The 25,773-nt window shown below is 35.9% G+C and overlaps 1 protein-coding gene, 1 long non-coding RNA gene and 1 pseudogene across 2 annotated transcripts in view; 1 reads left to right on the forward strand and 2 right to left on the reverse strand.

Annotated features, from left to right (window-relative positions):
* Window positions 1-25,773, reverse strand: part of THSD7A (thrombospondin type 1 domain containing 7A) — a 493,191-nt gene that overhangs the window by 99,015 nt on the left and 368,403 nt on the right. The window contains exons 8-11 of the mRNA XM_017525230.2: window positions 19,061-19,295; window positions 14,700-14,815; window positions 6,444-6,576; window positions 5,126-5,229 (exon numbers count right to left, since the gene is read on the reverse strand). Coding sequence (XP_017380719.1) covers window positions 5,126-5,229; window positions 6,444-6,576; window positions 14,700-14,815; window positions 19,061-19,295 — 588 coding nt within the window. The remainder of the gene's footprint in view (window positions 1-5,125; window positions 5,230-6,443; window positions 6,577-14,699; window positions 14,816-19,060; window positions 19,296-25,773) is intronic.
* LOC119470673 overlaps window positions 63-25,773 on the forward strand; it is a 26,150-nt gene continuing 439 nt past the window's right edge. Inside the window, exons 1-2 of the long non-coding RNA XR_005199613.1 lie at window positions 63-120; window positions 9,235-9,239. This is a non-coding gene — a long non-coding RNA (uncharacterized LOC119470673). The remainder of the gene's footprint in view (window positions 121-9,234; window positions 9,240-25,773) is intronic.
* LOC119470691 lies at window positions 15,690-15,832 on the reverse strand (annotated as a pseudogene).

Consider the following 25,773-nt stretch of genomic DNA (forward strand, 5'->3'; position numbering starts at 1 on the left):
ACTCAATGAAATAAAATGAGAAGGCAATTCTAGAGAAAAAAGGGTGAAAAGAAATAAACAAAGCCTCCAGGAAATATGGGATTATGTGGAAAGACCTATGTTTGATAGGTGTACCTGAATGTGATGGAAAGAATGAATACAAATGGAAAACACTCTTCAGGATATTATCCAGGAGAAACATCCCCAACCTAGCAAGGCAGGCCAATATTCAAGTCCAGAAAATATAGAGAACACCACAAAGATATTTCTCAGGAAAAGCAACCCCAAGGCACATAATCATCAGATTCATCAAGGTTGAAATTAAAAAAAACATGCTAAGGACAGCTAGAGAGAAAGGTTGAGTCACACACAAAGGTAAGCCCATCAGACTCACAGCGGAGCTCTCCACAGAAACGCCACAAGTCAGAAGAGAGTGGGGGCCAATATTCAACATCCTTAAAGAAAAGAACTTTCAACCTAGAATTTCATATCCAGCCAAACTAAGATTCATAAGCAGAGAGAAATAAAATCCTTTACGAACAAGCAACTACTCAGAGATTTTGTCACCACCAGGCCTGCCTTACAAGAGAAAGAAGCACTAAACATAGAAAGGAACAACCAGTACCAGCCACTCCAAAAATGTACCAAATGGTAAAGGGCATCGACACAATGAAGAAACTGCATCAACAAATGGGCTAAACAATCAGCTAGCATCAAAATGGCAGGATCAAATTCACACATAACAAATTAACCTTAAATGTAAATGGGCTAAATGCCCCTATCTAAAGAAACAGACTGACAAATTGGATAAAAAGTCAAAACCCTTCAGTGTGCTGTATTTAGGAAACTCATCTCACATGAAAGGAAATGCAAAGACTCAAAATAAAGGGATGGAGAAAGATTTACCAAGCAAATGGAGAGAAGGAAAAAAAAAAGGAGGAGTTGCAATCCTAGTCTCTGATGAAACAGACTCTAAACCAAGAAAGATCAAAAGAGACGAAGAAGGGCATTACATAATGGTAAAAGGATCAATGCAACAGAAGAGTTAATGATCCTAAATATATATGCGCCTAACACAGGAGCAACAGATACATAAAGCAAGTTCTTAATGACCTACAAAGAGACTTAGGCTCCCACCCAATAATAGTGGGAGACTTTAACACTCGGCTGTCAATATTAGACAGATCAACGAGACAGAAAATTAACAAGGATACCCAGGACTTGAACTCAGAGCTGTGCCAAGCAAACCTAATAGACATTTATAGAACTCTCCACCCCAGATCCACAGAATATACATTCTTTTCAGCACCACATTGCACTTATTTCAAAATTGACCACATAATCGGAGGTACGTCACTCCTCAGCAAATGCAAAAGAACGGAAATCATAACAAACAGTGTCTCAGACCACAGTGCCATCAAATTAGAACTCAGGATTAAGAAACTAATTCAGAACCGCACAACTTCATGGAAACTGAACAACTGGCCCTTGAATGTTGACTGGATAAACAATGAAATGAAGGCAGAAATAAAGATGTTCTTTGAAACTAATGAGAACAAAGACACAACATACCAGAATCTCTGGGACAATTTAAAGCAGTGTCTAGAGGAAAATTTATAGCAATAAATGCCCACATAAGAAGCAAGGTAAGATCTAAAATCCACAGTCTATCATCAAAATTGAAAGAGCTAGAGGAGCAAGATAAAAAAAAAAAAAAAAACCTCAAAAGCTAGCAGAAGACAAGAAATAACTAAGATTACAGCAGAACTGAAGGAGATAGAGACACAAAAAACCTTTCAAAAAATCAATAAATCCAGGAGCTGTTTTTTATTTTTAAAAGATAAACAAAATGGAGAGACTATTAGCCAGATTAAGAAAAAAGAAAAGAGAAGAATCAAAGAGATTCAATAAAAAACGATAAAGGAGATATCACCACAGATTCCACAGGAAAACAAACTGCCATCAGAGATTACTACAAACAACTCTATGCACATAAACCAGTAAACCTGGAAGAAATGGATAAATTCCTGGACACTTGCACCCTCCCAAGCCTAAACCAGGAAGAAGTTGAAACCCTGAATAGACCAATAACAAGGGCTGAAGTTGAGGCAGCAATTAACAGCCTACCAACCAAAAAAAAGCCCAGGTCCAGATGGGTTCACAGCTGAATTCTACCAGACATAAAAGAGGAACTGGTACCATTCCTTCTGAAACTATTCCAAACAATCCAAAAAGAGGGAATCCTTCCCACATCATTTTATGAGACCAATATCATCCTGATACCAAAACCCAGCAAAGACTCAACAAGAAAAGAAAACTTCAGTCCAATATCCATGATGAACACAGATGCAAAAATCTTCAATAAAATACTAGCAAACAAATTGCAACAGCATGTCAAAAAGCTTATCCATCACATTCAAGTAGACTTCATCCCGGGGATACAAGGCTGGTTCAGCATATGAAAGTCTATAAATGTAATCCACCACATAAACAGAACCAAAGACAAAAGCCACATGATTATCTCAATAGATGCAGAGAAGGCCTTTGACAAAATTCAACAGTGCTTTATGCTAAAAACTCCATAAACTAGGTATCAGTGGAATGTATCTCAAAATAATAAAAGCTATTTACCACCAACCTACAGCCAATATCACACTGAATGGGCAAAAACTGGAAGCATTCCCTTTGAAATCTGGCACTAGACAAGGATGCTCTCTCTCACCACTCCTATTCAATATAGTATTGGAAGTTCTAGCCAGAGCAATCAGGCAAGAAAAAGAAAAAAATGGTATTCAAATCAGAAAGGAAGAAGTCAAATTGTCTCTATTTGAAGATAAAATGATTGTATATTTAGAAGACCCTACTGTCTCAGCCCAAAATCTCCTGAAACTGATAAGCAACTTCAGCAAAGTCTCAGGATACAAAATCAATGTGCAGAAATCACAAGCATTCCTATACACCAATAACAGACTTAAAGAGAGCCAAATCAAGAACGAACTGCCATTTGTAACTGCTACAAAGAGAATAAAATACCTAGAAATACAACTAACAAAGGATGTACAAGGTCTCTTCAAGAAGAGCTACAAACCGCTGCTCAAGGAAATAAGAGAGGACACAAACAGATGGAAAAACATTCCAGTTAGAATGGTGATCATTAAAACATCTGGAGACAACAGATGCTGGAGAGGATGTGGAGAAATAGGAACACTTTTACACTGTTGGTGGGAGTGGAAATTAGTTCAACCATTGTGGAAGACTGTGTGGCAATTCCTCAAGGACCTAGAAATAGAACTTCCATTTGACCCAGCAATCCTGTTACTGGTTATATATCCAAAGGATTATAAATCATTCTATTATAAGGACACACGCACACGTACATTCATTGTGGCATTGTTTACAATAGCAAAGACCTGGAACCAACCCAAATGCCCATCGATGAGAGACTGCACAAGGAAATTGTGGCACATATACACCATGGAATACTATGCAACCATAAAAAACAATGAGTTTGTGTCCTTTGCAGAGACATGGATGAATCTGGAAACCAACATTCTTAACAAACTGACAGAAGAACAGAAAATCAAACACTGCATGGTATCACTCATAGGTGGGTGTTGAACAATGAGAACACATGGACACAGGGAGGGGAGCATCACACAACCGGGTCTGTTGAGGGGACTAGGGGAGGGATAATGGGCGGTAGGGAGTTGGGGAGGGATAACATGGGGAGAAATGCCAGACACAGGTGAAGGGAATGGAGGCAGGAAACCACACTGCCATGTATGTACCCATTCAACAATCCTGCATGTTATGCTCATGTACCCCAGAACCTAAAGCGCAATATATATATACATGTATATAAAAGAACAGAAAATGTAGGCAAATCTATGCTTAAGAAGGGATCAGCAGGGCATGCAAAGAAGATTTCACTCAGTCTCTCAAAGAATGATTTGAAATGGAGAAGAATGACTTTCAGCTCTGTATACTGTACCTCATAACGCAACTTTCCTACAGTTTCTATAACTACAAAGGGAGTCACAATTACATTTTATCCTAAGCTGATGGTGGGAGACACATAATGAGAATTATGGAAATAAAATAAAATTCTAAAAATTACTGCAACTAGGAATTTAAGATTATTTGGAAACTAAGTTTTATGTTTCAGAAGAAGGCTTCTAAAAGGAAGATTATAAACATAGGGGATTTTTTTTTAAAGGAAATAAAAGCTTTTTTTTTTTCTCAAAAAGGCAGTTTTTTCATTGTATAGAAAAGGAAGTCCCAGATAAAATCATTAAAAACTGGAATTCTGCTCTATATGTTCAAATTTTTATGTCAACCTGAAATATATAACTACATATGAGTGAACAAAATAAGTTTTTTATAAATTAAATACAGTTTCTTGCATATTCAATTACATATTAAACTACATTTTAAGTATACAGCAGGAGCTATATTCTAAAAGTCAATATGAGTAAAAATAATCATGCACTCTTTAAATACTGAATTTGTTATGCCTGGAAGAAACAACATATTTCAAAGCTTTATACATTCCCTATAATATCTAGTAAACAAGCTTCAAACATTTTCATTAACCATTTCTGCAAGATTCCATGTTATTTAGTGCTGCAGATTACAGATAAGCAAATAAGTCTTCCATTTAAAAATCAGTACTAAATATGAACAGAATGTAGATAGCCATGAAAATGATAGGAATGTCATTCTGAGAACTTCTGAAAAAGTTAACAAATTCTGTTACATAGCATATATGCACATACACAATGCATGTAGACAAGGAAGTAGAAATCATACTGTTTAAGGTGGCAAGCAAAGTGCTATGGAATACTTCAATCTAAAAACAAACCAAAAGCTTCAGTGTACCATCTATGTCATAACTGAAAGTTTGGCCTGATTTTCTTTCAGATATAAATGAGAGAAAAATTCCAGAGTTATGAGCTAATGCCACAAAACAACAGGGACAATTTAAAAAGACAAGTTTCCATGTCCTGATGTTTTGTGGAGTGGCTCATAGCAGATTTATATCTGCTTTGCTCTGTTTGCTGAGCATGGTGTCAAAGTGACAAGCACATCAAAATAGTGGTTAAACTGGTGATGTTGGAGAAATGAACTGTGGAATGGGGCCTCCCACCTCTTGCCTGTCGCCCAGGCCCACAGCCTTCCTGTGCTCCAGGGCTGTCTTGTTGCACGCTCCAAGGGACTAATTGGCATCTGCGCCATTTGTGGGTCTTCCACCTACAAGACAAGAACAGAAGCCTGATGGAGAAGAAGCAAAAATGCCAGGCAAATCACAGACACACAGCAGCATGACTGACTACTGCAAACAGGAATTTATTTAACAATGCTCAGTTCTATTTAAATTTAATTTAGATCTCCATCAAGGCTTTAGAAGAAGCAGCATTAAATACAAAAGTACTTTCTCTGGCAATGAAGACAAGAGTACATCATCGTCAAGCTCTATGGAACTCTACTGAGAACTTTTAGACTTTTTAATAATTAAGACTGCCAACAGATGCACCAGACGGCCCCAGAAGTGATGCATGCCATTTAAATAAAATACATTTATTCAAGTTATGAAACTGTATTCAAGGCATGAGTCTTTTGTATGGTGCTCTTTTGGTTCGCACTGTAGGAGTATCTCGGCGACTGTAATTATAGTACACTTTATAAAAACAAATTGCAAAAATAAATAAGTTTGAACCAGTAGTTGTCAATGTTCACAGTGTACACATGACGAGTATTTGTCATCTCAGAATTAAGGCTGATACATTAAGATGGCAAATTTGACAATAATACCATCTTAAGTAATTATTTTGGCATTAATTGATGCCGTAATATTTTATTTACTGTCGGGACTGCAAACATATACTGCGTCAGATTTCTACTAGATATTTTCTGTCTTAATCATGAGGAGGTAAAATTTCTCTAATAAGTTATCAAGATGATACATAGCCTCAATAACTATAATTTTATTTGAGGTAATCACAAATGAACACAACAGACATCTTATTAGCATCACTGAGATACCGCTGTCATTTCGCAAGCCAGAATACCAGCATTTATGAGAACAAACAGGTGCTCTTTGGAGCCAGAGGAGAAATACTTAGGCTATTCTTCTAAGTGAAAATGAATTGCTTCCTAAAGCATATATGTTTCATAACTATTAATCACGTTCAGCATTTCTTATACCTTCTTCCAACATAAGACACTTCCCTAAACTACTGTGGCTAATATCACACCTTGGAAATGTATACAAGTATTTGTCTCCTTATACAGCAGAGCAGCTCTCCCAAAGATGAAGAGACAAGAATGGCAGCTACAGCCATAAACGTTCCCAACTCCACTGAGCCTGTGGAAGCGTGCTGACTTCCTTTCCTTATCCTAGGAAATGAAGTGGAGTTGACGTATTTGTTCAGCTCCTCCCTCACGATGCATTTCCCTAATCCTACCTGTAGCTCTGGCACACTTGAGGTGCCTCGCAGGCCTTCTCTTCATAGAGGGGATCTGTGCAGTCTCGGCCCCCATTGGCTGGCAGCTGAATGATGACCCGATGCCTAGACTGCTTCCTGATACCGGAGTCCCCTGCAATGAAGCAGCTTTTTAACCTCTGTACTTTGCACTGATAAGATAATCTCTAAATACCAGTCTGTGTGAAGAAATTACACCTCCTCCAGAGACATGTGCTTTGACAAACCTGAGAGGCTTCACCTGGTCTAAACATTCACCAAATTCTCCCCAAGAGCATTTATATCAAAAACCCAATCAATTCATATTTAAAAATGGAGAAAATGTGAAGAAGGGAGAAAACAATTCTTCAGTCAACTAGCCTTCCTGAGGTGCAGTTACAAAGTAATTGCTCTTTTGTATAATTCTTTCCCTTGAGGAAAATGACAGATCTAATTAATTTATTTTCCTCTACCTTAAGTTTATTTTCATGCTTTTTGCCTAGCCCTGTTTACCACATGGGACTCATACACATGTAATGAATCTTCTTCAGGAGAATATATTCAGTGCTATAATGTGAAATTTTATTTCTTTGTTATTCATTTAATTTGAAATGTGTTAACTTGTAAATTATTCCGGTCATTTATTATTCATGTTAAACAGTCTAAGATCTTCAATTCAGGTCACATTCTAAACATCAGGGATCTATAGTAAAAAACTGGTTTCTTAGAGGCAGACACAGACTTTTTAAAGAAGCAGTCAAAATAGCAACACTTACTATAAATAAATAATTCCAAAGGATGTTAAAAATGGGAAAAATTAACATATACTTTCAATAGAGACATCAATTTGACAGTATGAGTGATATAAGGATTCGAAAAACTTTTTGTATAAAGAGCATATAGTGTATACAACTTGCCAACTTTAATATACTTCAACTAACATTATATATACTTTAAGGATTAATAGCTGCATGGTACAAGGTTTTACTTACAAAATAATTCTCTAAAGAATCATGTTAATATAATCCTCTTGATACATTTACATTATTTCGTAAGATCTTCAAATATTTGATACACAAACTACAGGAACAAATATTTTCAAGGATTTGCAGCTCCTAAGAATTAAAGTTTAATCAGAAATCAAATGAAACCTTATTAAGATACTGTGGTAGTGGAGAATGTATGATTTGATGATTAGAACATTCCCATAATGGAATATCTTTTCTCATGAAGTCAAGGCTATTCTTCAACATGGTCTGGGCAACTGACTCACTGCTATGTTTAGAGAGGAATCCTGTACTGAATGGGAGACAGGATCAGATTGGTGATTCCTAAATGCCCGACTTCATAGGAGAATCTCTTTACCACCACCACCACCACCACCACCAACCTATTTTCAGGCCTATACCCAGAACTACTTAATCAGAATCTGGAAGCTGGGTTTGGGAATATGGTATTTAAAAATATTGCCAGGCAATTGGGACAAAGGGCTAGGTTTGAGATCTATTGGAATAAATGAACTTGTATGTCCTATCGCAATTTAAGATTCTGGCCTTACATGTAACTTTTCAGAATTATTGTTCCCATTGTGGGGTGTACTCTGTGCTATTAATGATGGCATAACTATTTTAATGAATAAGTGGAATACTACAGGTAATGGAGTAGGGAATTGGGGGCTAGAAGTACCGGGCAGCAGAGATTTAAAGTATTTGAAAATACTATCATGGACTTTTAATTGTAACAGTAGTAGTTTGAATGTCAGCTGCAACTGTTACATGTTAAATATGATTTATCTAGGGAAGATCTAAGAAATGTCAGTAGGACTTTTAATAAATTGCTAATGCAGTCTCCATCTATTATATTGTCCAAATGACCTGTATTTTAGGGCCCAGGTGATAAATTCCTTTAATAATTTAGAGATAGGAAAAACTTTGTTTCCCTTGACAATCTGTTAAGAATCCATTGTACTTCTATTTTTTGCTTTGGTCACCAGAATCTCAGAGCTAATTTTCTTCTCAATTGCAGGAGCTTGCCTCAGCTTTGATTTTCTAGTATAATTTTTCTCTTCTTCTTCCTTTTACCCCCTCCCCTATTCACTGCTTGGCTTTGCCCTTCTTTTACAATTTCTATTACTTTTTCTTTTGTTTTATGTTTGTGATCTGTCCATAATCTTATTTTTTTAAAGTATACAAACTAAATAATTAGACTCATCATTTGTTTAGCATTGGGGAAAGCAGGGAAGTTTCTGTTTGCTTGTTTTTTAACAGGGACGTAAGGCGTAAAGGGCTCAAATGGGTTTTTGTTCCCCAGTTGGTCAAAATTTTTAGAGGCAATTACTCTCCAACTTGCAGATAGAAGACAGACACAGGATTAGGACCAAGGGATTTGGGGACTGGTGGAGACAATGAGCTCAGCATTAGTGTCACCTCATAGACTAAAGCTCCTGGTTATTAACTATCTAGATGGCACCTGGTGCATAGCCAGGGCTGGTCTACTTGAGGACGCAGCTACCAAACATTAATGTTTCAATTCTATTTTGTTTGTTGATTTGAAAGAAAAAATGTCACTTAGAACGCATTTCTGAAACATTCTCCTAGCGCCTTCTCATCACAAACTCCACAAATTAGTACAAGATATATACGACTATAATGACTTTTTCACATCCTTAATGGATTCCAGAGTGGCAATCCATTTATTCTGATAAAAAGCTCAAATTCCTTAACCTGGTGCAGCCCAAAGGATAGAGATTGTGACCTGATTAAAGCGGAACTCCTCAAAGCCATAACACCCAGAGAAGAAGTTTAATGGAGTTACACAGGAAGTGTCATGACATCCATGTTTTTACTCACTGGGAGGTCTGTTTCTTTTTCGATTGCAGTTAAGAAATTGCTTGTGCACTCAAAGTTACAGCACTGTAGAGTTCTGCGAGGTTACAGAGCCCTCAGATCAGAGAGCAGAAAAAAAGGAAGCTACACAGCACACATTAAAAAGAAAAAACAGAAGTTTCCTCTCTAATAACTTGAGCTGGCAAACTTCGAATTTTATACCTTTCATCGTCCCCTGTTTGTATGTATGCTCATTTTATTATATGTGGTTGATATATGTGTAGTGTTTCTATTCATCTGTGTGTTTTATACCTGAGATAAGAGTCATACATAGTAAGTGCTTAATAAATATTTACTGAATGCACAAACACATTTCTTTCACATCTTCTCAACTGGATTATTAGCACCTTCTATTTCTTTCCAACTATTCCTTTATAGTAGTAAGCACATGGGTACCAACGTTGTGCTTTGAGGATTAATAAAAATAAGCTATCATCTACTTTTCACTACAAATAATAGGTATGGGAAAAAATAAGGGTACCTGCCTGCGATGTTTATGCTTAAAAATGCTTATCTAGGATAGAAATGGAGAAAACAAATTGTACGTCTAGCAAATAATTATGTAATGATGTGGTACATAGATTCAGAAGGTATGTCATTTCTCACACAGTTACAGCATTTTTCAGATATCTTAAGACATTCAAAATAAATTTCACTAGAGAAATTACTTGATGAAAAGGATTTAAAGGGCAGGAAAAATGGATTCATTAAACTGGAAATGGGATGGACTGCAGGTTGGACCAGCACAGTGATAGGAAACTGAAAAGGATGGGGAGGAAGGCAGCACATCACACTGCCATGTGTGTACCTATGCAACAATCTTGCATGTTCTTTACATGTACCCCAAAACCTAAAATGCAATAAAAAAAAAGAAGAAAGAAAGGGATACATTTCATGCAAGAAGGAAAATGTAAATGTAGTATTCATAACTTTGGTGGTAATTCTGGTGTTCTAGTGATTTAGGACATGAGGTAGAAGAAGCCTCTGCAATATTCCTGCTATCTCTCAAGACAATAAATACAGTGAGAAAAAAAAGGAGCAAACCAAATTTGAGAAACCAGATAAATTATTTGATCAAAAGTATTGATTTTTTAAAAATGAGAGGTACAAATAATTTATGTGCATAAATTATTTCTATTTTTTAAAGCGCCCTTTGTCAAAATTTATAAAAATTTGAAAAAAATAGCAAGTCACTGGTCTAAGGATTAAACTACATTCCACTCAATACTGATCTTTATCAGCATTGATATGTCAGGGGATATTTTAGGTGAAGTCTGAATGACATTTCAAACAACCTTTCGGTTCTTCCTGGAATCTGATTCTTTTTTATTTCCTGTAATAGTATTGTGTATTCTACTCCTTCAAAGTGCTTTTAAAAAGAAGGTTGGTCCCGCACTTTAATAAGCGCAACATCCTTGTAAAATTTAGACTTTACTGGCAGAATTAAGTCAAAAGAACCATCCCATTCTTGAATTAATTTTCTGCTGCTCTTACCTCTCCCTGAACATTCAACTTTGTTTAGCACTTTTAAATAGTATGTGCAAGTTGGTGTAATTTCAAAATGATGCTTGGATCATTTCCATTTCTTACCAAATAATGAAAAAAAAACTAAGCTCAGTCATTGCTTTATTTTCTTCACAACAAAAGACTAGCTTTCTATAATACCACTGTCTATTCTCCATGACAGCAGTCTCCAGGCAAAACAGAAAAGGCTTCTTCTAGAGCAGAAAGCTTCTTGGCACTGTTATTCAATGACAACCCCTTCTATCACTCCCCAGACTGTAAAAAATTTTTATTTCCTCAATACACAATTGTAGTGATTCTTTTAAAAGCAGAGTGCCTAAGTTTAGGGTTTCCAAAACCCTTTTTGTTCTAGGATACACAACGTAAGTCACCAAAGAAAACACTCAGCTATCATTCCTTGCTCCGGATGACATGACCTGTGTTCAGGGAAACACAGCTCTGCCTCTTAGACAGCCTCTTGCTTCCAAGAGACTGATTCCCAAGTTGGCATTTTTTACTCCTCTGCCACCACCATCCCAGGAACTCCAGGAGAGGATAGTATCCTAGTGGCACCATGCATTTTTACTTACGGAGGTTTCCTACCTTCCCCCAAGAGACCAGCCCAACTAAACTCATCATGCCTCACATGGCTGTCACTCACCACAAGAGCCCTCCCCAGCTCACGGTCATTTATCATCACCCACAGCACTACCTACATGTATAACATGATTCAATTTCTCATTCCTTTACATCCCCTAGCCTTTCCACCACTGCACCCAAGGGAACTCATCATCACCCACTGGTTTCTCATCTTCAATCTCTTCTGGGAAAGTTTCCTTTACATCCTGGGCTCCAGTGGGTTGCTCTTTCCAAAATCACATCTTTCTCATGGGCATTTAATGCTTTCCTGATGTTTCTAATTCCCGCTTGGAATTCTTTCATGTTTCAATTCAATTCAAGAGATCTTCTTGAATTGTGAAGAACTCTTACCCCTCCTTTAAATACGATTTTCCTTAATATATTTGCTCTCACATGATTATTCCATTCTCTTCCTTAGAGCTCTTTCTGTTTTACCACTAAAGCTTGTTATTGAACCATGTAAGTCTTACACTATCTGGGCTGTGCAGAAAAATCCTATATGTTAAATGTAATTAAATCTTCCTTGATGTCAGGGACTGTGATTTCTCTACAAGATCATTTGTGTGCTAGTTATATACAGGAATCAATAAATAAGTAATTAAATATTTATGCATATATACACACTTAAGTACTGACTCAGTTAAGGCCTGTGTAGCATTCACAATCTATTCATTCTTACCTACTTGCTAAGAAGTTTTCTTAAAGCACATTATGTGAATTATCACTGTGTTGTACATTTTTTATTTTATAAATGATTAAACAGCAAAGAGTAAATCACTTTCTTCATACCGTAAAAATCACAGTATGAAGAAATCATGTTATTTTCTTTTCAAGTATGGTATTTTTATGAGTAAGAAACCTCTATTTTTTTCTTTCCTTTCTAGACATATATAATAAATTACAAAATCACAAATGCGTTTTCAAGAACTTAAGAAAAAATCTGTAGGCTACTTAAAATGGTCCAAATTTCTGAATACATTCCAATATCCAAAATTATTTTGAAATAAAGATCTAAAAAATTAGAAAAATTCTGATTCTTCACTTTTATTAGTGATTACTCTAGAATCAATTCAATAAAATCTGTTCTTTTTTAAATCTTTACTTCCTTGAAATACTTTATATCAAGTCAGCTGTTTTAAAACAGTATTTTACACAATACATGAAAATATCCAAAATAAGAGAAAGGCAAAGTCTTTCCACTTTCAAAATTTTCAGTTAAAATTTGTTTTAGACTATTAATAATTTGGTTATAAATGTAACTGCACGTTTTGGAATTATTAGTAAATGAGCATATTTATATTAACACAAAAGATCAAGTATAAACGTATCAAGAATAAAATCTGTAAATGTATTAATTCTATGTAATTAACAATGCTTTTTAATTGAATTAATAACCAACAATTACCACCTATAAGAAACTGCCATCATAGGTAAAATGTTAATCTATAATAAAGTACTATTCTTTTATGAACTATGCCCAGTGTTATTCAGCTTTTAAAAAATAAAGGATTGGGAGGCCGAGGCGGGTGGATCACGAGGTCAAGAGATCGAGACCATCCTGGCAAACATGGTGAAACCCCGTCTCTACTAAAAACACAAAAAAATTAGCCGGGCATGGTGGCACGCGCATGTGGTCCCAGCTACTCGGGAGGCTGAGGCGGAAGAATCGCTTGAACCCAGGAGGCGGAGGTAGCAGTGAGCGGAGATTGCGCCACTGCACACCAGCCTGGCGACAGAGCAAGACTCCGTCTCAAAAAAATAAAATAAAAATAAAAAAATTAAAGGAATAGGAGAAGAAAATCTGGATTAAAATGTCACGCAATGACATTGCATAGCAGGTTTATGCTATCAACATGTTTATAAAAGTTAATGCTCACATCTCCTTTTAATTTGCCATAAGTTATTTAAATGCCTTAAAAGACTCTTAAAAATATTTGCAGTGGCTTATGCCTGTAATCTCAGCACGTTGGGAGGCTGAGGCAGGTGGATCCCTAGAGACTGGGGGTTCTAGATCAGCCTGGCCAACATGGCAAAACCCCATCTCTACTAAAAATACAAAATTTAGCCAGTGCTCATGCCTGTAATCCCAGCTACTTGGGAGGCTGAGGAAGGAGAATCACTGGAACCTGACAGGCAGAGGTTGCAGTGAGCCAAGACTACACCACTGCACTCCAGCCTGAATGACAGTGTGAGACTCTGTCTTAAAAAAAATAATAAAATAAATTTAAAAAATAATTTTCTATCTCTTTTCAGTTTGTGGTTTAATATTATTTGATATTTCAAGAGTATTAAATAGAAAAAGCATCAAAAGAAACTCACATTTCAACCACATACATTTATAATAACACAGTAAAAGTATCTATTGTTAAATTTATAATCCATAAAGGATTTGAATAAATTTTGACAATTTAAAATATCTGTTAAGCTAGAAGCTGATTCTTAATTGAGTCTCTTGTGTTAAGAAACAAGAATAAAAAGCATAATGGGAATTTAGAAAAAATTATCTGTATTTGCTGAGTGAATAAGATAAGAAATAGGAGACAGTGTCATCTGTAATACTGCAGGGAAATTTGGTCAGTTATTGTATAAGTCACCTGGAGGATGTTGATACCTTTCTCATCAGCAATGAGAAAAGACCCTGTCCTAGAGCGTAAAGAAAGAATTATCAAAGTATTTGGCTTGGTACTAAGGAGTTTTTGTCTGTAAGTAATAAAAGCAAAACTAAACCAAACTGGGGATAAACACTCATAAATTCCTCCTGACACAGAGTATGTTGGCAGAGAAACAATTTGGCCATTTTTCTCTTTCTTTTATTCCTATTCTTGTAGCTGCATAATTGAATCTGTAGCAAATCTAGTCACATGTCATTTCTTTATATTAAGTAGGTTGAAAGCCATGTGTACAGATAAAAGCACTGTATATCCTTTTAAAATATACAAACCACTACATATTCTTTCAGAAAATGTGAAAGTAAACATTATTAATATAATAAGATTTAGAATTCATCACTTTATATCATAAACTTTCAAGTCAGGCTTTGGAATAAAACTCACTTGTTTGGTTTTCTCAAGCTATGTTATTTTCTAGGGGGAAACTAAAATTGTATGGCATCCATATTAAATCAGGTTTACATAGCCCTGTACAAAACTCACAAACAATGCTAGGCCAGACCTCAGAAGTCTACTGAGGGGGTTTTCTAGGTGAACAGCCTTCCTAACTCTGCAGACCATACCTCCTTTACATGAAGAAGGGCATGATGTCCAGTCACTATATGGGGTCACAATACAGTCCTTCTTACAAGGAAGCAGACAAGGCCTTACAGTTTCAGGTCGAAGGCTTTCAGGACATCTATGAAAGCAAAGGGAAATTATTAGGCTTCAATAGAAAGGCAGCAAATCAGATAATTTAATTTCTCTAGAATTTTCACTGATAAAATCACAAAACAAGTCACTCATCTGTATTATTTAACTTCCAGGAGCCTTTCTTTCTGCTACAGGCAAAAACTATACAACTAAATTGATTGTTTCAAACTGGACCTCAGTAAAGCTTCTCAAGGCAAGATGTGCAGATTTGCTAATAGCAGTGATACTACTGAGAACCAGATATAACAACCACCCCTTATCCTCTTATAATAATCTCTCCATTAATAAATATTTCTATGCTAATGTATTTTATGAGAAATTTTGTGGAAATTTAAATTATGAATTTAAGGATCTAATTCTATAATATATATTTGTATGACTAAATAGGCTTTTTGCCTATTATAAGTGTCCAGGTTATTCTACACTTTATTTTTACAAAATACATATTGTATAAAACAAATTTACAGTGGAGTATATTTTTTACACAGTAGCCAAAATACTATATTAAGAACTACATACTTAATAATAAATGAGAAAATAAAAGTGTATTAATCAATCTCATAAGCAGTTTTTGCTTTATTCCTGGTTTTATTTAGTGTATCTATTTGTGTTTTCTTTTCCATTAGTCGCTGGTTTTGAATTATGGGATTTAATATTTTTTATGTTTTTATAAGCTACAGTATCTTTTTGGAACAAAAATAATGAATATAAATACAATAAAGGTAGTAAATCAGTAGTTTAAAGAAAAATGAAATACTGTGTGCTTGACATAAATTGTGGTAAAATTATTGTTTTCAAAATAACAGCAAAAATATATTATTTATTGGGAATACGAGAGAAAGATAAGAATGAAGAACACGGGAATGTCTAACTTCATATAAGCTTTCACTTCTTAAAAGATAACAGGAAGCTATGCACAGGTTTAAAATATACTGCCTTATTCAAAATATACTTCTTATATAATTTTTTACACTTGATCTTAGCCAAAAGGCTGAGAAGTAATAATTTTCATATTTCCCAATTCTTCTCTGCATTTTCATGATCTGATGCTACTACTGCTATAGGTCCAATGCTGATCATGAGCCTTAGAAAACTAAAAAATAGTAACATAATTCATATAATTAAAAGTAACAACTTAGATTCTGATGCCTAAGCAATTATCTTTTGAAGTCATATAAATCCTTGCCATGTAAGCTAATAGGCCATGAAGAAATAATCCAAACAACTAATATAGTTCTTGTTAAAATAAACCGGCAAATCAGATTCTAAAATACTATATAAAAGATAATTCAAATATGTTGTAGTTCAAGATAAATTGTCTTGTCAAGTAAGTTACTCAGGTTTTCAGAAGTGAACTATGAGTGAAAAAAATCAACATGAGTAATATATTTCCCATTTTTTATAGTATTTTACTGATACTTCATTTTTGACATATCTTGTATTACAATTATTTATGTCCATTTTCTTTCTCATACATAAATATTATGCTTTATTCAATTATGTAGATCCATGTTCTCCTCCTTTACTTGAAAATCCTAGTGTATATTTGGAAGTGAATCTTAAAATATAAAGAATCCAACATTTCAAAAATAGTCTTTTTGATTTATCTTCAGCTGGAATTTTCCTAATTTCTATGACTATTCAAAGTCACGGACAACAAAGAAATTTAGATTTGAATCATAGAAGCTAATGTATTATTACAATTTAGACTGTAAATCACTAGAATTATAATTGAACTCCACATGTAATTCAGTTAATTCTTTTGGAACTATGAAATTATTGGTCAGTAATTATTATTCTCAGTGCTTTTTTCCAAAAGGCAATTTCATAACTTTAACAATGACAGAGCGTTGCTCAGCTACATTCTCCTCAGACACTAGCCCTGAATAAATCAATGGAATTTACAATGTTATCATTGACAACCTCCAACTATTCTGTTTTAGTTCAGAAATAGTCACAGCAAGATACTTGGCTGACTGTGGAGAACAAAATTACAAACAACAAAGTTGTTAAATGAACACACAAAGATAAATTATACAGTCTAGATGACATCCAATAAAATGAATTTGGACTTCCTTTGGTAAGGCAATTGGTTCAGTCAACATGCTTCTTTTATCCTTTGTACTGTTTGTATTCAGTATTTATGGTTTAAATCAAGGAATTGATTTTCCCCCAAATCTTATGCAAGGTCAAATTAAACGGATGTGATAGGAGCTGAAGTTTGTTACCGGGAGGATAGATAAGATCAATAACATTGATTTTACCATTGCACAGTAATCTGTTTTATTAAGAGAAGTTTAAAACAAATTTTCAATTTGCATTTTTTTGTCCAAATACCTAGTATTGGAAACCATTCACTGAATTTAACCTAGCATTTAGGGAGAAGGACAATAACGTTTTCTTTTGAATTCACAGTATTTGCTTGATTTTCTAGAATTTTAAAGGCAAAGTACATCCATTTGATTTAACAAGTCTATAGATGTATACAGGTCATTGAATGAAGGCTACAAGGGCAAAGCAAATTTTTAATGAATTATTGTGGTAATGTGATGTGGGGCTTCAGGATATCCTTCCCACTGATTTAATGCTGTTAATCCAGCAGGCTTTTTTACATATAGGCTTTTACATACGCACATCCATTACTTAGGAAAAATATTTTGTAGTTTGTAGAAGTGAGGAAAATGTCAACAGCAACATCTGGAAGATGATTAACCATTGGACAGGAACAGAAAGAGCTTACTGGTAGACGCTCAGCACAGTAACCCCCATCCTGCGCCACAGCAGGCTGGGCCTGTGCCTGGGTAGTGAATACCTTTATTCTTATTCCAGCAAGAATCAGAATCCTTCAAAACTTGGGACTTCTGCTCTTGTTACTTTTGATTTTAATACACTGCACATTAATTTCCTGAGATTCATCACCGCTTTAGCATAATTTCTATTAAAATACTGGTTTGAGGCTACCTATTAAACATGTGAAACAGTCTTTTAATTTATTCAAATCACTGGCATGTTTACTGTTTCCTAATTTCAAGCAATATAAACAAATAAGTCATGGGGCAAAATATCCCTAAGGTCTGGAACCCAGGCCAGATAAAAATATCTCATAATGGGATTCTTATTTATCTCCCTGGAGTTTTTCACACATCAGAAACACTTTCATCTTCCTGGAACACTAAGGAGTAGCTAATATTCTTAAGAAAGAAAGAACAATTTCTAACATTTATTGAGTACTTGGATTACTATTATATTTTTCATTAAAGCCTTTCAACAGACTTTGAAACTGTTGGCCAGAATAAGTTAGGTAGCATGCCGAAGATTACACACAATATTTTACCACTTGGCTGAGTATTTTGAAAAGATGAGGCTTTTAAACTCATGCAAAAATTGACTCGTTTACCATTTCATATCTCACATGGCTAAAGTGATTTGAATTTTTTTAAAGTATGCTGTCTTAGATTTGAAAAATAAAGAAGTTTTTCCCCTCAAATATTTTTTAGAGTGGATTTATTAATTTTCTCTATGCATCCAATAGCTCAGCTATGCCACTGTTTTTGTTTATACTTCTCACAAGGCACATAGAATATGCCAACTCTCTGGTTCTTTGTTCTCCCCTCCAGCAAAGTGTTTTCCTTGTTATTACAGTACTCATCTCTACCCTGAGAAACTGATAGTTTTTCTACTTATAACAACACTCATCCTATCCCAAGGCTCTGTCTTGAAAATAAATGGTTTTTATTCTAACCATTGAAAGATACAGTAAGTATGCTTCAGTATTTTTGATATAGTGTTTTTTAGGGGAAATGAAAGGCAGATCATACAAGGCTTCTACCCAATTAAACTAGACTGGGCGGCCTCCATAGCCTATGGGTGTATAGGAGTTCATGGATGACCCACACTGCCAGGACTTAGTACACTGTCATTATTGATCAGCCAGGCTTAAAGCAAGCACTTCTTTCACTGCCTCACTAGCTTAATAAAAGCAGAAAGTGCTACCATAAAACACAAAGTAGCTACCAGATAGAAAGATTTCTATGGAATTTATGGCTCCCCAGTACAAAACTCAAAGCCGTTATAGTTTTATCAGTGCTGACTTTCAAAACAAACAAATCTTACTCTTGAGGACAGGTATGACAAGCATCAAAATGCTCCATATCATGAAGCCAGTGAAGCCTGAGACAATCCTCTGCACAGTGGGCTACAGAATTTACTGTTGTCATTCTAAAGCTCTTACTTTTTGGGTCCCACTTGGCCCACATTGACTCGCACACAGATGACTTTTCTCGTCTGCATGCCGACAGAGCAGGAGACCTCCCCGTTCCAAGTCGTAGTTGTGTTGAAGGACGATACGGAGGTGTCCTCCACGCACTGGCCCCAGGGACCAGTCTGCCAGTGGTACACAGTGCAAGGATGCTCATTACAGCTTCGCACTTCTTGCAAAGCACTGCTATTTGGACAGTGAATTCCACCTAAAAAAAGGACAATGACAGCAGATTAGATATGGTGCCAGCAGGAACCTGACCATTCTCTGTTCTTTGGAATTAACATGGCTGACAACAAGATCCACCACTTATTTGGCACATAGCCTGTGACCTACACACTGCTAGGGAAGCAAATTATGTGTTAATCTGACCTCAGTGGCTTAAAATATAAACTCTGTAGTTACATGACACTTGCTTTAGGGGGCTATGGAAGACCTTAAAGAAAGAGGCCATTGTCCTCCAGAGAAAGTGAAAATGAGGCACAAATGAGGCCCATGTTATTGCTGACCAGGAGAAACATGGGTATTGAGACTTTGCGGATGCAGAAAACCAAGTGTATTTTCAAATATTATCCCCCAGGTTGAAAGTCTTAGTTACAAGTTTTGAAATGTTGCTTAATTTAATGTATTAGGTTTCAGGGTGATTAGAAACAGGGATATTAACTGTAAATGATATATTATGATGCTCCAGAGCATTACTGGGAAGGCCACTGAGTAACAATAGTATCATATTTCTTCAAGTGTAAGTTGTATTGACTGTGCAATCCACCATCATTTTACATGTCCCAAGGAAAAAGAAACGGCTGCAAATTAAAATATGCTTTCCGATAAACTCTAACGTATATTGTGTGCTTACAGAAATAGCTTTTTATGACTTAATAATATAGCTTTTACTATTTCTCTTTTACATACATGAAAAGGAAAGGTATTTCTAAAACTTATTTACATTAAGAATCCCAGTCTTTCAAGCCAGTTTTTAATTCACACCCATTGAAGTCCGTGTTCTCCTCCTACACAGTATCAGCTTCTATGATGTCAAAAAAGCTGATGTAGGGTTTCTTACAAAAGAGTTCTCCTTTTTCATCTCTAGAATTTTCTTCTGGAATACTGATACTCATCTCTAAGTTTTGATATTGTAGCATCTTTAATTGCCCCAGAAGGTATCAATGAAATTTTTAAGCAAGCAACTGGGATTTATTTTCTTTCCTCAAATGGTCCTAGCAGTTTTCATCTGCTTTGTTGCAGAAGCATCGTGGAATTGCTCCACCAGGAATAACAATTTCACATGTACAAGAAATGATGACTGTGCCATAACTGTTGCTTGGCCACAGAGGTTTTAAAATGCATCCAATGTGACATGCCATTATTCCAGAGATGTTAATGGGTAAAACAGATGCACCTTCTTATCAATAATATATGGTGTCAGAGTCATTCTGGACTTTTAAAATATGTGGTAGCCCCATAATAAGTACTTCGTAGGTGGCATTTTATGTTCACAACTGTTCTATGAGTTAAAAATTATTAACTGGATGAACCCAAACAGCTTTAACGATGTGACCACAGTAACAGTGAGGAATTTATGGGGGTCAATTTGTTACCTCTGTGCTATTTCTGATGACAATTATGAAAACACAAATTCTTATGTCGTTAAAAGCAGGGTATTGGAAGAATTTATTGCTCACTTTATTGACAGTTTCATCTATTGGAACTTATGCAGCCTCCAATTTCATCTTAGAATATAGAAGAACTGGTTGTAAATGTGGAATGGTGGGAAACTTGAGTACTCATTACAAACATTAGTAATATAGTAAATAGAGGAAATGTTGAATGTAATAAGAGGTGGGCTTTAAATCTTAGGAAAGCAGGCTTCAGAAAGTTAAAAATAAATAACAAAAGGCCATTCAGTAGCTAGGGACCCTAACATGGAAAATGGCTCAAGAAGTGAGATTTGGATGAAAATCAAACATAAAGCCAGGGGCCACACCTGAGCTGATCATTCAGTATCACTTCACTTATGATTAAAGACATCGCTTTATTCAGCAAATAAATCAGTAAAAAGTTTATGTGAGAGATCAACTGCAATTTAGAATCATTTATGCAGTGTTGAACGTTGGTTCGACCTCAGAATAACCTGCATCAAACAGCATTTCATTAATGATCTCTGCTTCACGACGGTGGAAACATCTGTCACAGTTCATATCCTATCCTCCGTCACACAGCTCTGTGACCCTGTAAGCCTCTGCAAGGAAGTTTAGGATTTGATAGAAATGAATCCTAAAACATACTAATTGGGCTGGGGAGATAAATGAGCTCTCCGATTACCAATTCTTCAAAGATTTATTCAATCTTAACTCTCAGACAAGCTAATTATAAATACAATATATAAGTTTATATATAATTATTTTAATAATGTCTTTATTATTTAATAGTAAAAGTACTGATCTTCCACAAAGAATAGGCTTCTCGACTTACTTCATTTTCTCCGTGATTAATAAATATGCTGTTTAAAATGTGATCTTAAAACTTCAAATTGTTTTTGACATTGGAATTGATTGGTTGGCTTTGGAATAAAATAAGAACAAATCTACAACATCAGCATAACGTGTTGAGAAATTGCAAGATAGCATTTAAGTTTACAGACGTAAAGGTTATTTATTTGCTTGCCCCACTACACATTAAAGCTACATCAGCAGTTTTGGTCTGATGTCAGGATACTTGTACAGATAAGCCCCAGTGTGGTCTTAATTATAAAGAGAAGATGGCAATTTTGAAAGAATGGTTTGTAGTAATTAGTCACTGCAGCATCATGATGTTGCTTGGGGAATAATTTTATGGTAGAAAAGTTGATAGGTATAATACTGAATTTATCTATTAGTTACAGAAAGATGTAATTTGAGACTTCTGGGAATATTTCCATAGTATTTAGGAAATTATAAAATGTGATTTATGACAAAATTAGTCCTAATTTAAAAAATCATCTTAAATAGAAATATATCTTTCATACCAATACCACTATTGAGATTTTCTATTATTCCATTAAAGGGAATAATGTTATAAGACTTTGAAAAATTCTGCTATGTAAATAAACGTCTATGGTCATATAAAAATATCAGCTATTATGTGAAACTTCTTAGAAATAAAAACGTGACTTTTCCTCCCCACATCAAGTTCATAAACGCTTTGTTAGGAGGCAATTGCACAGAGCTATGGTGTTTCCGGTTCTGGCATTTATGTCCTTACAATTTAGATGATAATTTTTTTAAAAAAAAGAATCTTGTTTAAAACAATAATTAAATGCAGATTCGATGTTTATGTGAGATGCTTCAAGAAATACCTAGAGGGATAAGAAACAGTTCCTGCTACTCTCAAACATCTTAGAGTGTAGTGGAAAAACGCGGTAGGGGACATAAGACAAGCATACAAATGAGTGTAATTCTAGATAGAATGAAATAATTATATTGTGGGGTATTTAGTATAACTGGGATTCAAAGAGTAGAATTTCACTACTTTTTGAGTCTAAAAAATGTCTCAGACTGAAAGAGGCACTGAAAAAGTTCTGAAGGAGTAGGATTTTAACAAGTAGAATTCTGGGAAGGGTCAGAAGGAAAAGAGAATAGTATCTAAGTAGAAAAATAAATAAACAGAAGCAAAGGCATGCAGGCAGGTGTGACCTTGGGCATTAACAATACTGACGTAGTAAGGTGGAGTGTAGAGTTCACGTCAGAAAATAATTGGCAACAAAAATAAGAAAGTGGATGGGGCTTAAGTTATGAAGATATTAGTGTGAATGGCAGTGTTATCATAGTACTATACATTATACTTTTAAGGTGCTTCTAACTTTTCCTGCTATTGCAGCCTGAATTTCTTTTACAGCAGACCATTGCTGGGTGAAAAGTGCATTGGCAAGGATATGCTTTGGGGGTACTGAATTGGAACAGCATTAGCTGTGGGGCACCTCAGGAGATTTTGCTGCAGCACAGCCCCATCCCCCAGTTGTTCTTTGCAGAAACAGACAGAAGACTGTCCGCCACGCAGCCTGCATAAATCCTGTGTGGTGGTCAAGTAGCGACAGACTGAAGTAGAATTCTGTTTTCAAGGTCAATAGTGGGAGAATGGGGAGGTGACAGTATTAACTTAGAAATCAGTTATAAGTATACATATACACATACATGTAATGAAGCCTGCATTCTTCAAATTTTTCTAGGGAATATGGGTACTAGCTGGTTACTATAATTAAAATTATTTAGCTATAAAAACTGAACAAGTTAAAATAAAAAAATATACGTCTCAATGTTTTTTTCATTGTAAAATATGACTTTTAAAGACTGTTATCTGAGAAAAAAATGACAACTTATTTCAATCTGCATCTATCCTCAGCTTTATAAGACAGGTGTAAAGATATTCATATTTGGTTGATGATGTTCTATCAGATCATTTTGAACTTAATAAAAATATATATTCTTTCCTTTTTTTTGCTTTGTAAGAATAATTAAGTATATCATGAACATTAACAGAAATTGTTATGCCCAGTGGGAAACATTTTAAAAATTAACCTTTTCCTTTTTAAATGAAGTTTGTTAGGATCTACAATACAGGTTCAAAAAACTGAGAAAGTTAAAAATCTAACATTAATTTTAAGTTTTTGTTCAAATGCAACTTACTACTATTTATATTTAAAAATATGCCAGAAGTATTAAAAGGTTGCCTACATTTAGAATTTTCTAACATAACTTTAAAATATCTTTTGAGACAAATACTACAGTTTATACAATATTTATAACTTAAAGTAAGAATATTAAAAAGTGAAATGCCAACTTTATTTAACCAGATGTCAAGCCTCTGGAAGAAACACACACACACACACACACACACACACACACACACACACACACACACACAATTTTTTTTTAAGTGTAAAGAACTAATTTTACCTTCTCCAGTAGGTTAACTATCATCAGTTGCCAGTACTTGTGATCTGGTTTCCAAATGACGTTTCAATAATTAGCATTTTATGACAATGTTTGTGTATTGATGATAATAGGTTAGAAGTTACTCAAGCTCATATAGAAAGTGCCAGGGTCTTTCCCGCTTTGTTCTGCTCCTTAACACTCATTGCTAACATGCTCTATGTATGATTAATTGCTGACTGTCTTGCCCCATTAGAAGGGGTCAGTAAAGGCAAGGATTTCAGTGTTTCTTCATGGCTGTATCTTCAGCACCTTAAACAGTGCCTGGCTCATAATGGGTGCCCAATAGCTGCATATTGGTTGAACTAAGAAATGAATAAAAATAAAGGTGAGGGGAGGATCCAAGATGGCCAAATAGGAAGAGCTCTGTAAGTGCAGTTCCCAGTGAGAACAGTGCAGAGGGTGAGTGCACACCACATTTCCAAATAAGTTTTCAATGCCCATAGACAAGAAGATTCCTGGGCTAAAAAGCGCCACAGCATGGCAGTTTCAGTTGGTGCTGGGTGGGTGCACAAAAACTCACACAAGTCTGGGCAGCATTTCAAATGGTGTTTGGAACGCCTGGGAGACAGAGCCGCCCATTCAACTGAAAGGGAGGGGGCTGAGACACAGAGCCAGGTGATCTGGCTCAGCAGGTACCACCCCCACAAAACAAGCAATCTGAAATGCTCTGGATTGAGAGTTTCACAGCAAGTGCAGCTGGACCTAGGACTGTCCAGCTCAGTGGAGGGAAGGGCATCCCCAACTACCAACGCAGTCTGCCACTACCAAAGCAGTTCACACAGCAGCTGGGCAGAGCCTGCGGCAGCTCAGCAACACTTCTGCTGACAGACTGTGACTAGACTACTCCGTGTGGGGCAGGGCATCTGTGAAAAAAGGCAGCAGCATGACAGGAACTTATAAATAAAGCTGACCTTCCTAGGACAGAGCACCCAGGAAAAGAGGCAGTTATGGTTTCAGCTGCAGCAGACTTAAAGGTACCTGCCCAGCAACTCTGCATGTAACAATGGAGCTCCCAGCACAGCACTTGAGCTCCTATAAGGGACAGACTGTCTCGTCAAGTAACTCCCCAACCCTGTATACCCAAAGAGACATCTCATAAAGGAGAGCTCAGGCTGACATCTGCTCGGTACCCTTCTGGGATGAGGACAGCAGAGGAAGAAACGGGCGGCAACCATTCTGTTCTGTAGCCCCCCCGTGGGAGATCCCCAGGTGAGTGGGTTCTGGAGTGGACCTCCAGCAGTCCTGTGGCAGAGAGCCTGACTGTTAGAAGGAAAACTAAGAAACAGAAAGAAACAACTTCAGTGTCAACAAAAAAGATGTTCATTCAGAGATCCCATGTGAAAGTCACCAACTACAAAGACCACAGGTAGATAAAACCACTAAGATGGGAAGAAACCAGTGCAAAAAGAAAGAAAACACCAAAAACCAGAAGGCCTCTCCTCCTCTAAGGGATCACAACTCCTCACCAGCTGGGAATCAAAGATGGATGGCGAATAAATCGGATAAATTAACAGAAACAGGCTTTAGAAGGTGGGTAATAACAAACTTCTCAGAGCTAAAAGAACATGTGCTAACCCAATGCAAAGAAACTAAGAACGTAGAGAAAAGGTTAGATGAGATGTAACTAGAATAAACAGCTTAGAGAAGAATATAAATGACTTGATGGAGCTGAAAAACACAGCACGAGAACTTTGCAAAGCATACACAAGTTTCAAT

The sequence above is a fragment of the Cebus imitator genome, unplaced genomic scaffold (assembly GCF_001604975.1).
Source record: "Cebus imitator isolate Cc_AM_T3 unplaced genomic scaffold, Cebus_imitator-1.0 Scaffold37, whole genome shotgun sequence".
Lineage (NCBI taxonomy): Eukaryota > Metazoa > Chordata > Mammalia > Primates > Cebidae > Cebus > Cebus imitator.